General features: G+C 42.3%; 1 protein-coding gene across 1 annotated transcript in view; it reads right to left on the bottom strand.

Annotated features, from left to right (window-relative positions):
* The window catches only part of KCNC4 (potassium voltage-gated channel subfamily C member 4), a 34,686-nt gene extending 17,131 nt beyond the window's left edge, over positions 1 to 17,555 (bottom strand). The window contains exons 1-2 of the mRNA XM_034414792.3: positions 15,583 to 17,555; positions 5,167 to 6,109 (exon numbers count right to left, since the gene is read on the bottom strand). Of these exons, the coding sequence (XP_034270683.1) occupies positions 5,167 to 6,109; positions 15,583 to 16,230 (1,591 nt within the window). The 5' untranslated portion in view covers positions 16,231 to 17,555. The remainder of the gene's footprint in view (positions 1 to 5,166; positions 6,110 to 15,582) is intronic.
* Positions 17,556 to 18,299: the final 744 nt, after the last annotated feature.

Below are 18,299 nucleotides of genomic sequence, written 5' to 3'. Positions count from 1 at the left end.
CTTTTTAGTAACAGAGCAGCCTTCCTCAGCCTACTGTTTCCCTGAAAATGAGACTGGGTCTTATATTAATTTTTGCTCCAAAAAGCGCATTACAGCTTATTTTCAGGTTAGGTCTTATTTTCAGGGAAATACGGTACTAAATGCGTCGGTCTGGCTGATAACTGGGGCTTATTTTGGGGAATAGGGATTATATTACAAGCATCCTGAAAAATCATGCTAGGGCTTATTTTGGGGTTAGGTCTTATTTTCGGGAAAACACGGTAGTATATTAAATGTATTGAAATCCCAGACTGCGTTAATCTCAACACATCTGCCAAGCCATAAGATGAGGAAAGATTTCACAGGATTTGGAATCAAACTTCTTTCAAGTGAGAAGAGATGCAATCTGCCTATGACTTGTGCAAAACACTAAATCAGGTTTATTGTTCCAACACACTGGGAAGGCAATAGATGGGGGGTGGGGAGATGTTATAGACTGAGTACACAATTTGAACTAAGCCCAAATGTGGTTTTTTTAGTTTTCACTAATGTCCTGTGTGAAACCAGTCCTTGTGAGTGATAAATTATGGCTTGTATCTTAGCGCAGTATGAATCTAGCTAACTGGGGCTTATTCAGTAAACAATGATTAAATGTGACTTTTGAATCAGACCTATGGCTTAGTCACCATGTTTACCAAGTAATGTAGCACAGTCTGTTAATCCAATCTCTAAAATTATTTCATTGGTTTTCAATTACAAACGAAGAAGCTGAAGACTTAAAATAATGAAAAGATTTGCTTTCTGTTACATGAGTTGCACTAGGGAAAAACAAAGTGCTTCTTAGAGCTGAGGGTTTTTTTAAAAATTTTAAATTTGTTTGTTATTGAAATATAGAGAAAAGCCATTCAAGCCAACTCCTTTCAGGCCTGGCCCTATGAGGCATACAAGGAAGCAACCTCTGTAGGTGAGGATAGTGGCAGATGGAGACCAAGGCCTGAGCCCACCCTTGATACTGTGCTATCCTAGCTGCTGTTCATTTGATGGCCTGAAGGGCCGCAGTAGTCCTAGCCCATCCCATCTCCCAGGCCAGAGAATCAGTCCCCTTCTTCACAATTCTGCTAAGCTGCTGCTACATGCCATCAACACCTATACACAACTGTATAGGATGTGATATGGAGAGGTTCCCTCAGCCACTGGGAATTCCTCAAGAAGAAATGCTGTTGCTTCTCTGTCCAAACCCTCACATATTGAAGAAGAACTGTTGTTTTCAATCTCTGCTCCTTGCTGCTTATCAACATATCAGACCAGCAAACCAGTATAAACAAGTATATAAAAAAGAAATTTCCAGTTTTGTCTTATTTTTTAATACTTCTGCCCTAAGATGCAAGCAGTCTAGCAGGTTAATAGTAGCAAAGAAGCCTTATAAGTCCTAAAGATTACAAATGCCATTCTGTCATCTCCATTGACTCTCTTTTTCCAGCACCAATTAAAGTATCGTTTCCAACACTGAATTCTTTAAAATGAGACCCTGTTATTTTCAGCATATATATATCATAGCCTGTATCTACCACCCCACTAAACCAGGGATGAAATTTAAAAAATTACCCTACTGGTTCTGTGGGTGTGGCTTGTTGGGGGAGGTCATGTGACTGGGTGGGCATGGCCAACTCGACATCACTCATATCGCGGGGCTCCTCACTGGCCCCTTCCCTCCCAGCCACTCGTCGCGAATGGAGGAAAATGGGGAAGGGAATATTCCTGCCTACCATCCTTTCCTCAGTCTGTGCTGAGATTGAGGAATGGATGACAGGCAGGAAAATCCCCTTCCCCATTTCCCTGCCTTTCACAAAAATGGCTCTATTCCAGCTGCTCCCCCCGTCCCCCTCCCTCCTAGGGATTACCTTAAAGGGACAGGCTGCAGCAGCTCCATTCTGAATGGAGGGAGAAAAGTTAGTATTTTCTCCCTCCATTCAGAATGAAGCTGCTGCTCCCTTTATGATTCCCTCCTGGCCCCCTCCCTCCTGGGGACTACCTTAAAGGGACAGGCTGCAGCAGCTCCGTTCTGAATGGAGGGAGAAAAGTTAGCATTCTCTCTGCTGCATTTAACATTGAATTCTGTGGAATATCGAGAGGCCGGAAGAGGTGAGCGGCAACCGGCCGGGCGTGGGTGGGGCCAAGGAGGGGTAATTACTACCAGTTCGGTGAACTGATGCCCATAATCCCTAGTGGTTCACCTGAACTGGTCCGAACCGGTAGGATTTTACTCCTGCACTAAACATAGTTTGTTTTCACCATGGCTAGTAGAACAGGCCATGGTGGTGTGGTTCAGGTGTCATAATACGTAAGACAAAACCAAAATAATGCCCATGACTATACCCACTGAACGAGAAAAGAGCCAAATATTCAAATGTTGCACAAACCCAGCACACGTGATTACATTATGGTTTAGTGTGTTGGGATGAGTAATCAAGTGAACATACAGCTTGTAAAACATATGAACTTCATTATTAATAATTATAGTTTTAATTAAGGGAAAAAAGAGAAGCATTAGATTTTCTGTATTAAGCGTCAAAAGAGCAGCTTTTGGATTAGATATATGAAAAGGAGGAGTCATTTTCCTCCTCCGCTTCAGATACCAAAATGCCTTGGGCTGCTCTGATTCCACTGCATATCTGAGTTTGAGATATGCAACTATGTATATAGCAGCCACACCCCGTTAAATCCACTCTGGAGTCACTTACTGGAAGGCTGTTAGCTGCACACTCCAGAGAACAAACCATTATGGGTTGCCTGACTGATTTTGGGATTCCAAAGACAATCCTCAGAGACTTATTGCTGTAGAAAAGGTCAGACGGTTAATCAATGCTTAAGAAGAATGGAGATCATTCAAACAGAGCAGGCATGATAGACCACTTAAATGCAACATTAGATTGCAAAGAGCGTGACTTTACATATTAGAGGAAATAGGCACTTAGAGACTGTGCATTTTCTTTGGCACTTTTAAGCTCAAGCTGTCAGCTTTCACAAAAGCTTCACAAAATGCTAAACACATCTTTGGATTCCACAAGTGGGATTCTTTTGTTTTTAAAGTTGGCATAGCAATGTCAGGAGCATGGCATAGGTTTTCAACCTTTTTCTCCTATACCCAGGGTTTTCCTGTTGAACTCTCTTACCTCATCCTGTTCTTAATAGAAGCAATGGCATCCCTGGTAGGGCATTCCTTTTTAATGGAGAAAAACCATGAGTGAGAGAGATTGGCTTAATATGAAGGCTAACCTATGAATCAAAGACCCCCAACACACTCTTGAAGCCCTTTTCTGTGTCCTGGTGCTTCTTCCAATTACAGGATTAAATTTCAATATTGCAGTGCCAAACAATCAATAGAGTTTTCTTGCCATTTGGAGGTGAGAAATATATGAACATTATAACATTACATCCAAAATACATTGTAGGATCCAAGCTGCGTCAGGTTCCCTGAAAATGAGCTCCAGCATGAGTCCAAAAGCTCAGAAGACAAAACTTCTGGTCCCGGTGACCGACCCAGATTGGCTCCTGCAGCATTATCCTGGGACATGTATATTCGCCAAAAATACGTTTATTGTGGTTTTAAAAAGAAAGAAAAATTTGATATTCCCATAGCTTCTCCCAGAGCCACAAACATCCAGTGTTCTGGCCCCATCCATGTAATTCAGCTCCACAAACTATGGTCCTAGAGTCCGTCCAAAAATGTCAAAAGTAACCCAAGCCAAGCGATGTGTTGTCACGAGTTTGACACCCTTGCTGTAGATAGATGGCAACAAAGGGTCAAATTTTCCTGTATCTCTTTGTTACCACCTAGTGGTAATCCATAGCTATCTTTCCATCATACTAGGATCTGGATCATAAAGTATTTTAATTTAAACAAAAAGGAAAAAAAACCTGACATGAAATTTTAAAAGACTTTTAATTTAACCCTTTGTGCAGTGCAATGAATGACAACCATATTTACCCAGATATTTTGGAAAATAATTTGTTGCTTTCTAGCCAGAATACTGGCTATCTGGAAATTACAGGTGCTATTGTCCAAAAATTAGAGTGGGCGAAAGTTACCAATCATGTTCTATATAAGGTTCAAAATGGGACCTTATAGATATCTATAGGCTCAGTTTCCAATTGCTACGATTAGTTATTACGAGCCTGTCAATTAATTAAAATAGCTTTAGTATCCTGAAAAGAAGTCTTCCTCAATAACTGTTAGGTTTCTTTAAAGTTAATTCTTTTTTAACCAAAGAACTTAACAAAACCATTGGTGTCAAATGGTAACTTGAAAGAAGCCAAATCATGTTCGGACATGCACAATACACCAACTTTGTTGACACCAAACAATTCTGGACTCTGGAAACCTTATGTATGCCATTGGCTGAAGTTTATGATAGTAGAATGAAAATTGTTGTCCAAAGCAGGGTGGGATATTATCCTTGTTTTTATTCATCTTCTTCTAAAATAGACAAAACTCAGTCTGGTCTAGTGAACCCATTTTTCTAATTCTCTCCCTGTGGAGACCATTATAAATACAGCAAGATTAATAATTAAAAGAATATTTCTCTGCACTCACCCCAAACAACATATCTTTATCCAGATCATAACTCTACACCAGGGGCCCTCAAACTACGGCCCATGGGCCGGATATGGCCCACCAAAGCCATTAATCCGGTCTGCGTGGGACCATGAGGCTGCCACCTACCCACCAGGTGGCTTGGAGGCTGAGGAGGCCAAAAACGGGCCCGTCCTCCCCAGCCTCCAGAGAGAGAGACAAAGAGAGAGGGAGAGAGAGGGGGGGAGACGGAGAGAGAGAGAAACACACACATGCACACACAAGCAGAAGTCCTTCACACACACACACACCCAAGGCAGCCACATCCCTTCACTAACCTGCCCCCCCCGGAGCATAACAAATTAAAGTGTAATTTGTGTGTATTTGTTTAATGGACTGCTAAATTGGCCACACCCATCCAACAGTCTGAGGGACCATGAATTGGCCCCATTTAAAAAGTTTGAGGACCCCTGCTCCACACCATATACACCATAATCTTACATAACATATATTTCTTCTAGAGCCCTTGCTTTATACATCCACAAATTTATGTCCAGAATCTTCCTACCACTACTATTTATAGGTTTTATTTAGCCTGAAATCTTACATCTCACCTGATCTTTTCCTCTCCATCACCCCAGCTGCTGTTGCTGCCGCTAGAGGACTGTTGTAACTCTGAATACTGTTGTGAGGTGAGTTGTCCTCCGATTTGCAAAATGTTGGAGAATCAAGTGGTGCTGGACGGGGTATGTGCTTCTTTTTCTTCTTTGGGAGCTTTTGCTTCGCCATGGCCAATGAGTAATACATTCCAAAGTTGTTGACAATGACTGGAACAGGCATAGCAATGGTAAGAACACCAGCCAGGGCACAAAGAGCTCCCACCAACATACCTGACCAAGTTTTGGGATACATGTCTCCATAACCCAAAGTTGTCATGGTTACCACTGCCCACCAAAATCCAATGGGAATATTCTTAAAGTGGGTATGGTCACTACCACTAGGATCAGATGGCTTGGCACCAATCCTTTCGGCATAATAGATCATGGTAGCAAAAATCAAAACTCCTAAAGCCAGGAAGATGATGAGAAGGAGGAATTCATTGGTACTGGCCCGGAGTGTATGACCCAACACCCGAAGTCCCACAAAATGGCGGGTCAGCTTGAAGATCCGGAGGATTCTGACAAAACGAACTACCCTCAGGAAGCCCAGCACATCTCGTGCAGCTTTGGATGATAAGCCACTGAGTCCCACCTCTAAGTAGAAGGGTAGAATGGCTACAAAGTCAATGATGTTAAGAAGGTTCTTAATGAAGATCAATTTATCTGGACAGCAAACAATGCGCACCAGAAACTCCAGAGTGAACCACAGCACACAAACTCCTTCAATACAGGTGAGAATAGGCTCTGTCTCCATCTTCTTCATCACAACAATCTCAGTTGTGTTGCCCACTACTAGGGTCTCAGTCACATTGGTATCTATGATGAAGGCTTCATGTGTCTCCAGACAAAAAGTTGTGATGGATACCAAAATAAAAAAAAGTGAAGCAAAGGCAATGATCTGAAAAAGAAGAGAAAACATATACTCAAAGATTAAAAATAAACTATGGGAGAAGAAAAGCAACCTAAGAAACAAGATTACAAGTTTTAAAACTTTTATTCTCTACTTTTTTCATTTTAATCACTACAAAGAATAAAGAAGCATGCTTCATTTGAATTTAGGATGAGAAATAATCATTGAATGACTCCTTACACAGTTTATAGGACCCTCTTCTTCTCTTTCCTATGATCCATTGTAGACCATCAAATTTGAATATCCAGTTTTCAATCTACCCATCTATTAGAACTATTCATAGAATATTCTTTATTGGCCAAGTGTGATCGGACGCACAAGGTAGTTATCACTGGTGCATAAGCTCTCAGTGTACATGCAACCAACAAAGTGATAAGTCATAAATCATAAGATACAAAAAACAAACAATTCATGTTCTAATTCTATATATTTTATTTTTACATTGGTTAGGCTCACTAAAGTGTGCAACAGTGATAGGAATAAAAATAAATATATTTGTACCCAGGTGTTATACACAAACTGAGCAAATGAGATTCAGCTTCTCTTAATTCAGTTCAATTCTTTTGCAGCATGAAATTTGTCTTCTCACAGTCAGCAGTAAAATTTATTGGCAGATTTGGTTTTACCTTCTATCCCAAAGGTTAATCTAACACCTTCCCCTGATACTAACAATAAACAGAGAAATTCAATTGCCCAGCTGCGACTGATTACATTTGCTTGTGCTCCAGCCTCATTTATGTTCATTTTCCTCTGCAGATTAGTTTGCCAACAAAGGAAGGAATTAACGCTTATATGAATATGCAAGATAGCTACTTCTCTGCTTTATTTCATGAACAGTGGCAGAAAAGCTCTGACGGTTTGAAAGAATAAGAAGACTATTGTTTACAATCATGTTCCTTATTTGTTAATCCAGGAGACTATTTGCTACCTATAATAGTTTTACTGATTTGCCACTAGTTGGAATTTTCATGTTATTTACAATAATAATCTAAAAGTCTTTCATAATCAAGCCTACAACATGGGTTTTTTTGTGGGGGAGGGGATAGAACTTATATATCACTTATAAAATGTCATCATTTATCACTTAATGTATTTTCATTTTGCTTTTTTCTATATGTGTGCAATATGTTTGGGCATATAGTAAAACTAGTTAAATACCCAAGGGAGCTGCAGTTTGCCTCTCTGATCAAGAACCACCCACATCACATATCAAACAAGTTTTGAAAATGAAGAATTTCTAAAGGCAAACGCTGGTAACTATTGAACAGAACTGTTTTATTCTATGTTATGGGACTAATTGCCAATTTGTATTATTAGACAGAGTCACTGTTTTCTATCTACTCCCCACAATGATCTATTATATGACATCATAATCTATGGCTTATGATAACTAAGTCCCATTTCCAATTGTGCAATCAGTGATTATCAAATGCAAACTCTGTATCTAATCTGATTTTAAAACACCATTAAATACAGGATCTAACTCAACATGATCCATTGCACTGAGACTTCAAGAAAATAATGCTTAAACACACTTCCCCCCCCCCAAAAAAATTGTCCATTTCCTTAAATGTCATTTGACATTGAGCCTACTCAATGATACCCCCTTGATAGCATTTCCAGCCTGTTTTCTAAAGAAAAATTCTTGGCTGCAGCTCCTCAAAATGCAGGATATTTCAAAACCTGCATAACTGGGACAAATGTAAAAGTACAAGAATACACACACAAATATGCACCATTTTCATCAACCCACTAAAAAACCAGTCTACCAAACACTCTTATTGAATTACCAAGAGGTTGCAAAAGTCAAGGGGTTTTCAATTCTCCTCTATGGCATTGGTTAACCTATAACCATTACAGTGGCATAGTGTGGAAATCAACTCAAAAGGTCATTAATATAACATAAACATATTAATATATGTTTTCTGGATGGACATGGTAATCTGAACGTACAAGTGCAGAAAGGAATGCTAGTAACTTTACTTATCTCTGTACTATCTTTTCCTCCAAACTCCCACAAAAAAGCCTACTAAAAATAACCATAAAACAACTCATTCTTAACTGAGCATTCTTAAGCTCAATTCTTAAATTTGGAAACAAGCCACCCATTATATTTATATGATGCACTAAACCAGAATTATTATTATTTTTTTCTCTCCTTTAGTAAATACATTTATATAAAAGGACGGGTCAAAATAATTCTGCTAAGGTAACAGTACACTTCCATAAAAATATTTTAAATTTAAAATTAATTTAAAATCAGCAGCCCAAAAATAAACAGAATTTTGGCAAAACTTGTGTTTTAGTATTAGTAAAATACGTATCAGAAATAGTGGCAAAAATTGCCTTCCTTAACATTGTGACTTTTCTGAGATCATTTCCAAGAGATTCTTCCCCTTTCAGTGAAAAGAAAATAACTTAATATGAGATGATAGCATATTAGAGGTTCAATTTTCTTTCCTTCCCTGACCTCAAAACAAACAGCATTTGTAAATCAAAGCTCAATTCTTGAATCTGGAAACAAGCTACCCATTATATTTTTGTAACACACTAAACCAGATTTTTTTTCAAAATGAGCAATAACCACTTGTTCCTCCTGAAGTAGTACAACTAACACACCTTGGACAATAATTTGGCACGCTGCCTAATCCAGGGACTTTGATTTTTTCCTGTCAAAACAAGCTACCGAAAGCCAAATGAACAAGCCAGAGCCAGAGAGAGCACTGTAAACAAACACTGGATAGAGCTGTGATTTCTAAGCCACCTTTGTTTATAACAGGAGACATAGCATACAATCAGACAAAGGTGCAATGGCCAGTCCTCATTAGCTGAAGAATTCTGGTATAAATTGGTCCTATAAATTCAATAATTTCGTTGTCCCTTTCTGAACCAATGGGGGCTTGTTGATAGCCTTCCTATTTAGCTCCAGTACAGTGTAATATTATAGTGATCAATTTAGAACGTTATCAATTTAATTTAATTTAATTTAATTTAAAGATGGAACAAAGATTCAAAGGAGTGCTTTCCTGAAGGGTTTCAATCACTCCAAAAGACATTGTAAATGGTCCCCTCACTTCTAGGCATAACATGATGTGAAACAAGATGGGCAAAAGTTGCCTGTCATGCTCTATACAAGGTTCAAAATGGGACCTTTGTAGCAGGGATGGGTTCTATTTAGCTTTACTACCAGTTCGCAATGGGAGCGCACATGTGCAGATCGTTCCTTATGACGTCCAAGTGGGTGGCCGGAGCCTCCCACCGCTTTTACTACTGGCTCTCAAGAACTGGACAGAACTGGGAGCAAACCATCACTGCTTTGTAGGTATCTTTAGGAGAAATGCTGTTTCAATTGCTATAAAAAGTTATTACTAGCCTGTCAATTAATTAAAATAGCTTTAGTTTCCTTAAACTCATTTCATTTTGCTTTAGAGCCCCCTTCTGCCTTCTCCTGTCAAATTTTCAATCCTCTCCTTCATGATTCTAGCTGGGTGGCTTCTGCAAAGACTATCTGCAGTGGCAGCTGAAGACCAGCCTCTTCCTCCAATAGCAATAGCACTTAAGTCTTATATACCACTTCACAGGGCTTTACAGCCTTTTCTAAGCGGTTTACAGAGTCAGCATATTGTCCCCAACAATCTGCCATTTGCCTCCTCTTTCAACAAAAACTACAAAGGACCCATCACTCACATACAAACTGCTTATCAAAAACTTTGGCGAGTAATTAAGAGGTGGCAAACGGTACACCCTGCACAAAAGAAGATGTAGTCGATCCACAGCTCCCTGTTCTTTTGAACTATCTACTAAAAACTTTGTGTGCCAAAGGACTAGTCTAAGTGTCTTATGTGGTGGGTAGTCCCAAAACCTGGAATCAATAATGGAGAAGCTTCATCCCACATCATGGCTCACAGCAGTTCCATGGACACCCAAACTGCTTGCATGAGACAAATGAGACTATTTGCTTATTATTATAATAACCCAATAGCATAAATTATCCAAGTCAATTCATGTAGGCTTTCTAACTTACAAATAAACAATGAAACTACCACTACCCATGGTGTGCTGGACATCTAGCAAATCAGTCTTGTAAAAAAAATATGAATTGTGTTACAGAGGTGCTTTTGAACTAAAGAGAAAACATCAGAATTGATGTAATAGTTGCCCACTCTCCATTATGAACTTAGAAAGGGACGGTTAGTGTAGTCAAACACACTGCAACTTTGAAATCATTGTGGAATATTGTTTTTAACTTTCTTGAAGAAATATAACTGTACATTTGTGTATATATTTAAAATGAGTGGTATTATGTATATGAGTCTTAACTGTTTCTGTTTAATCCAGCTATATGTTGCCTTTCTATTTCAGTAGATAAGAATAACTACATACACTACATAATATTAAAGAGTTTTAAAATCAAAGATTTTAAACCAAAATTAAAGAATGGTAAAACTCTGATAACAAAAATAAAATAAAAATAAAGCCTTCTTCAAGTCAAGCCTTCTTCTCAAAAAGTATCAAAATTGCACTAGATTGCTAGAAGCAGTCCTACCTGCTGGGACCATAACCAACTCATATAATCTAGGATTAGGAGCAAACTGTGCAAATTAGAAATCATGTCCCCAGGCAGAATGGAGCCTGAACACTTTTCTTACCAAAAGTAACATTGCTCCTTTGCTCTCAAATCATTCCATAGATCCGTGATGATGAAGCTATGGCACGGGTGCCACAGGTGGCACACGGAGCCGTATCTGTGGGCATGCGAGTGTTGCCCTAACTCAGCTCCAGCACGCATTTGCGCACCAGCCACCTGATTTTCAGCCCCTCCAGGCCACTGGAAATCAGGAAACAGGCTGTTTCCAGCCTCCAGAGGGCATTCGGGGGGATGGGGATGGGGAAGGCAGTTTTTCACTTTCCCCAGGCTCCTAGAAAGCCTCTGGAACCTGGGGAGGGAAAAAAATGGGCCTACCGGGCCAAAAGCGGAGAGAGCGCGGGGGGGTGTCACACATTGAATGGACAGGGCACATTGAATTATGGGTGTGGGCACACACACGCACAAACCCCCCACGCTCCCCCCACTTTTGGCAAGTGACGGCAAAAAGGTTAGCCATCACTGCCATAGATAATCAATTTTTACTGAAATATAAGACAACATTTATATGGTCCATTCAACAAACTACAATTAAGCAAATCATGTATGAATCAGAAGTGTACCAGTCTGTTGCAATGATTCTCCATTACAGAACTCATCCTTGGAGTTCTGGTATCACAATCATCAAGGATACCTATGGGGAGGAAAGTCCGAGATGTCTCTCATGCTGAAATTCTGAAATCCTCCACACGCTTGCTCCTATAGCTACACAAACAGCGAGGTTTCTAACAATGAGAGTCCTACTTGCATGTTGATATACATGATGGAAGAATAGAATGACGTTTGTTGCTCTCTTTTCTGTGGTCTGCCTATCTTGGTTGCTTGTCCTGGATACCAAAAGATATGCCTTAAGTTCCTGTTCTCGGCCATTTTCCACTACTGGGCTTCCATCAACTCCCTATGCGGCTCCTTATGATTAAGGACAGCTGTTTCCTTCACTGATGCTTTTTCCCCTCACCAGAAAGGGTTTGTTTGCCTTGCTAGGAGGATGAGAGTGTTTTTCTCCTCATGGCCAGTTTGGAGAAACTACCCCACAATCAGGATTACGATGGAGACTTCTTGAGATTCTGTCTGGCAGGTTATATTATGCCCTCTGTGGTTTTACTGCAATGCTTTTCAAACTTGGCAACATTAAGATCAACTAACTGGGAAATTCTGACAGTTGGAAGTCCAGTATCTTAATGTTGGCAAGTTTGAAAAACAGTGCCCTACAGCAGGGGTCCCAGCACCGGTCCACGGCATGCCAGAAACTGGTCCGCGCAAACAAGCGAAGCCCCATCTGCAGGATGGAGGCAGCACGTGAAACCACACGCACTCTGGACTGTTGAAAAACCTCTCTCCATGGAACTGGTCCCTGGTGCCCAAAAGGTTGGGGGCTACTGCCCTACAGGAAGATGAAAAGAGGTGGAAGTCAACAAAATGGCTGTTGTGTAATGAGGGATGGATGGAAGGCAGACGACTGTAGTGAATTTATGAACAAATAGATATATTTTGGGGATGAAGCTGTCACAACATGTTCACATGACTTTCCTTTACAATAGAACTTCTTAGGAAAAAGGGTTTTTCTGCACTAGCTAATTATAAAAGCACTTTGCAAGATATCCCATTCATGTTTTATTCACTGTTTAAACATTCTTTTTGAATTCAGTACTGATATTAGAATAGGTACTTGATAAACGTTGAGATAACTTTGCTGATTTTTTTTCTAGTTTTTTTTTTTTTTAATCCTTATCATAGTTGGAAAGAAGCCTGGAAATGAAGAAGAATTGAACCTCAATTGCCAACTGTTGTCAATTCTTTTAGAGTGCAGTGGAATCAACCAGGATAGACTGGTCAGATGTTAATATTTATTTTGTTTCCTTTAATTGAGGCAATATTGGATGCTCTTATGTAATGGCTCTGTGCCCTGGAAATCCATGTTTCTTTCCAAATTCTTTATCTGACCTTGGCATTAGGTCACTTATTTTTATCTTCTCCAACAGGTTGAAATATTTTCCTAATTAATAACACTGATTCTTTCCTTTAAAAAAGAAAAAGATTTAAAAAGGTAGTTAGCTACTGAGGGAAAACTGAACAGAAATAGCCCTGTTTTCATGGATTCATAACAAGCTGGAAGGAGGCTGTTCTCACTCTCCATTTGCTAAATACCGGTGATCCTTATTAGCAAAATTGTTTATTTCTCACCTATGATCAACTTTTTATCACCTGGCCTTGAAGAATAATCAGAGTTGTTGTTTTTTTCCTTAAGTAAGCAAGATTCAACCAAAGGTGATACAGAAAAACCCAGAAGATGATTTTCAATAAATCTGTTTATATCTTCTGATCAACAGTAATTTGGAAATCTAAGACTTTTGAGACTTAAATAGTTATAAATTCTATGTAAAACTAATCTTTTGGGGATATGAATGCCTAAATTGTCTGAATTTAGGTGAAAGAAAATATTTTGGATAAATTTTATTGGCACTTCCCAGTTAACCCTCCCTATGGAATACACATTTTGAAGTGAACTTTATGAGAAGCAAAACTATTTATTTATTTATTGTTTCGATTTATATGCCGCCCTTCTCCGGAGACTCAGGGCAGCTTACAATGCGTTAAGCAATAGCCTTCATACTTTTGTATATACCTGCTTAGTAGGGCTTTTGCCCCCCCCCAAGCGGTGTTCTTTTTTTATACAAAGTCAGCTATTGCCCCCATAATCCGGGTCCTCATTTTACCTACTTCGAAAGGATGGAAAGCTGAGTCAGCCTTGAGCCTGGTGAGATTTGAACTTACAGTAATTGCAGGCAGCTGGTGCTACTTAACAGCACTTTAGTCTGCTACGCCACCAAGGCTCTTATCCTCTGGTTCAGAGTTTACACTTTTAAATCTTACTATGTTCTTCATCCAAGTGTTATACACAAGATGGAAAGCTCAGAAATATATGGCAAGAATGTATTTATACCATGTGACAAGAAATTCATTACCGGAGGCTTTCAAAAAGAGATTGGACAATCATTTGTCCAAAATTATATAGGGTCTCCAGCTTGAGCACGGGTTGGACTAAAAGACCTCCAAGGTCTCTTCCAATCGTGTTATTCTATGTTCTAAAACATATATGTGGATATTTGTTTCTTGAATGTAAAAAGTATGCTTGTATCGCAAAAATAAACTTAAAAAAAAAAGGAACAGCAAAGAAGGGTGGACATTGTCCATTACTAATTTATATGGGCTTGATTGGGAATAAAAATGATATATTTCTATTAAAATGCACAAAGGGTTTATTTCTTTTTAAAAAGGGAAACAGAATCTCTATAGAAGACTAATACAGGGATTTCTATCAGACCTCAATTTGTACCAGCAAGGTATTGCTGATTTGTTTGCATGTTATTTATTTATTTATTTATTTATTTATTTATTGGTTCGATTTATATGCCACCCTTCTCCGGAGACTCAGGGCGGCTTACAATGCGTTAAGCAATAGCCTTCATACTTTTGTATATACCTGCTTAGTAGGGTTTTCGGCCAGCCCCTAAGCGGTGTTCTTTTTTATACAAAGTCAGCTTATTGCCCCCACAATCCGGGTCCTCATTTTACCTACCTCGAAAGGATGGAAGGCTGAGTCAACCTTGAGCCTGGTGAGATTTGAACTTGCAGTAATTGCAGGCAGCTGGTGTTACTTAACAGCGCTTTAGTCTGCTGCGCCACCAAGGCTCTTATTGAAAATATTAAGGGTAAATTAATTCAGATATGGGAAAACGACAGGAAAACATCACATAGCAGAATAGAATGAAAAATACAGGACAAAAGTAAGTCTAGTAAGTTTCTTTGATGTTTATTGTGTGGGTGTATGTGTACATAAACATGCAGACACAACAGAAATTTAATTGCTTGGACAAATGAAATCTTTCTTGATGGAGCCCGTTGGATGTTTCACAGCTTAGGAGGAAATTTTCTGTACCAAACTTAATTCAGAGTACAGAAATTAACTACCTAATTTCAATGGAAAAATCATTTTCCTGTTATTATTCTTTAATAATGGAGAATTAGAAATGTCTAACTAATACCAAGGGATCGACCAGTACTATCCCTCTTCTGAGGTACACTACATCTTATACCACTAGTAAATTCAGAGCACCTGGCAATCCTGCAGCTAGAAAAATAGAATATACAAAGGGAGGGGATCTAATTAGGCTTTCTCCAAACTGTCTAATGTTGGATTCAATGAGAGGAAAAAAACTCTGTTCCAAGGGTGTGCTGGTAAGCAGATTTTTCCAAACCTCCAAAGAGACCCCTAAATATAAGCTCTGTTCTCGTCTGCAGAGAGTACCTGTGTGCAGTACTGATAAATAACGGGAACATAAAACAGCTAAGTCTTCACCATGCACAATAAAAAACACATACACAATGAAAAAGAGCAAGACATGTTACCTGTATCAGAAACGGCAAATAAAGGGGAAAGTAAGAGAAGAGAAGCAGCAGTAGAGCAAGCAGGGGTCACTCTCAAGTGAAGAACTACACTGAAAACTTTGAGAGCTTGAAATATAAAGCAACTACAGTAGTAAATCTGCAAAGAAACATACTGAGGGAGCGGGGAGGGCTTTTTTGTTTTGCCTGCCCCCATACCCAAGTGATTAATTCAATCTTCCCCAATCAGATATGCTACAATACAGTGCCTGGTCACTGGTAATGTTGCCTGGGAATGATGGGACTTGTAGTCCTACATATCAGAAGGGCATCCAATTGTATCCTAGGCATTAGAAGTGGGGCATATACCTACCCACCTACCCATCCACCCTAGGAAACCAGCTCTTCCTGCCCTCTCTTACAGACTCACCCGGGCTGCCTTTGATGAATAGGGATCCTCAAAAAGTGCCCACATCTTAGGCTGCCAGTTCCGGCAACAGCCACATCCTCCTCCTCCTGAGGCCCCAGGAGGCCTATCCTCCATGCCCAGGTGTTGAAGGGTCATCTCCCGGGCCCCTTCATCTTCAGTCTCTTCCCCAGCCAGCCCGCTGCCAGGCTCAGGGCTCTCGAAGATATCCAGGGCTTCCTCCGCATCCCGGTGCTGCCGATAAGTCATCCAGCAGCAAGGCTCCACATCAGTCTCGTCAATGCCCCAGTAGGTCAGCTCCTCTTCAAAGAGGGGCCCACAGATGTCCGCCGGGCAGTGTAGTTTGCCCGTGCGGTAGTAGTTCAAGACGTAAGAGAAAATGCCTGGGTGGCGGTCGAAGAAAAACTCATTGCTTTTCCCATCAAAGTCAAAATTGCTCTGGGCATCGGGATCTGCCAGCCAGGCCAGGCGGGTCCCAGGCAGGGTACGCAAAGTGCTCTTGTAGGTCTCATGCCGGGTGCCGCCCACGTTGATCGTGATCTTGTCGGACTCTTCTCCTTTGCCCATCTCTTCCTTCAGGCATGTTTTGGAGGGTGGCTTATTCCCTGATTTGCGCCCTCGGTAAGATGAGACACACACGGAGCTGATCATAGATTAGGTTAGGTGGGCCAGAAGTGCTTCTGATAACCCTTTTCCTTCTGGTCCAGAAGCAGGGGGGGAGGGGGGGAAGAAGCAGAGAGAGGCCCTGCCCCAGTCTTGTGCCCTGGTGAGATGGTGTCGGGTTGAACGGCCGCCGTTATTTTTGTGGGGAGGAAAGGAAGTCTCCTCAAGCCCTCCCAGCCCCCAGCGAGGAGCTGCAACAAGTGCCTCGGTGAGCCGGTAGCAAAGCCCCGACGTGGAAGGAAACGGCCCTGTCTGGCCAACCAAGATAGCAGAAGGATTTATGTCTCCTGTTGGGCGGGCTGGAAGCAAACGGCCACAGACCTGAAGCGGCGGGGCGGACAATTCATCCAGGGCACAGGCTCCTTGGCCAAGCGAAAAGGAACCGGAGAACCAAACACCACCAGAAGAGATTCCTAGGAGAAACGCCTCTTGTGCTTTCCGCCGCCGGTTGCTAAAGAGCCCCGTCTTGCAAAGTCGAGAAGAGAAGCTCGACGTGACTTTCCAAGGCGATTTTAAACTTCGGAAGACCTCCTCGGGTAAACACGCTTCTCTCTCTCCCACGCACCCGCCCGAGATACGCAACCAATTCGCCGGGTCTCGCCTTTGCCTCCCCCTCGTTCCCAACCCCCCCCCGCCTTTCCCTTCCAGGCAGTCGGAAGCCACAAAACAACGCCACCCCCCTTGTCAGCGCAGCACGAAGCTCCCGGGCCGTTTCCCTGGACGAGGCGAAGAGCCGGTAAGAAAAACCGATGTACCGAGGCGCATCCTCGGCAGTCGCCTCTTAGGCTGAACGGTTCCGCCGTCGCAAATCGCAGAGGGGCAGGGAGGCTCCGTGCGGGGCTTGGCTGGCTCCGTCCGGGTGGCTTTGGATAACCGAGGTTCAGGCTTCCGATAGGGGGATCCGCTTCCCGTCGGAGACCGTGGGGTCTAAGCGGGAGAGCAGCGGTCTTGCCGCGGCCGAGGCGAAAGGGGGCGGGTGGGCTGGTCGGGCGTCAGGTGCGCTGGCGAGAAAGCGGGAGCAACCCGAGGCCGCTTGGCGCTGTCTCATTTTCAAACTGTGGGAGGGCGAAGAGGGAGTGGAAGGAGCGCACCGCTCGGGCGACTTGGGCTCTCTCTCGCGTGCGCTCGCCTCGCTTTCCCCTCCTCCAGGACTGGGAGGGGCTGTCGAGGGAAGGGCTGGCCGCGAGGGGCAGCTCGGCGCAAGCCACAAGTTGCCGCGCGAGCAAAGGCGGGAGGAGAGAGGAAGTCTGCGGAGCAGGGGCGCCCGCGTGGCTCTTCTTTGCCACAAAGCAACCTGTTGCCGGCGGCGTCCGGACGCCAAAGCCGAGCCCAAACCCGCCGAGCCGAAAAGCCATTGGAAGCGCAAAGCGTTTCTCTTGCAGCCTAGAGGGGGCGCTCGCTGCACGGCGCCGCGGATTTGGTAGCCCCGCCGGTTTGCCTCGGAATGGCTTTGTTTGCGCTCGCCCGTTGCCCGGATACTCGGGCTCGTCAATGCCCGGCCCTGCCCAGCCCAGCCCGTTTTGCAAGCCGAGCGGGAGCTGGCAAGATGCTTTCTGCCTTTGCGCGATCGAGGCGAGCGGGCGATTATGGGCCAGGCTCGCTGCTTGTTTCCTTTTGCATTTTATCTAGCAAAGGAGCGGGGGAAACGGGGGGGGGGAAACCTCTTTCGCTGAGTAATACAAATGCGCTAGAAAGATCCAAAGGAGATCCTAATCCTTCCCCGATCGAATGCAGAAAATGAGAAATCTGAAACCTTGAATCGTTTCGGGAGAGGAAGCGCTATTAGTTTTATACCAATAGCGACAAAGAACACGAGAGATGGATTTAGAGAAGAAGTGAGTCCGTACTTTTGGTCCATCCAGCCGATCGCTGTCTGCGTTGCCTGGCAACGGCTATGATTCCTTGTTGCTACTGATGCCTTGCATTTCGTTTCTTTTTGACTTGTTAGTATTCCTGCCCCAGACGGAATACTCCATGTTGTACAAAGAGTGAGTTGCAGACAATAAATGCTTATGGCGCAGAGGAAGTTACTTTACACACCAGGTCAGAGAGCAAAT

This window comes from Pantherophis guttatus, chromosome 3, assembly GCF_059756535.1.
Source record: "Pantherophis guttatus breed Tessera chromosome 3, ASM5975653v1, whole genome shotgun sequence".
Lineage (NCBI taxonomy): Eukaryota > Metazoa > Chordata > Lepidosauria > Squamata > Colubridae > Pantherophis > Pantherophis guttatus.
This window is presented reverse-complemented; position numbering and strand designations above follow the sequence as displayed.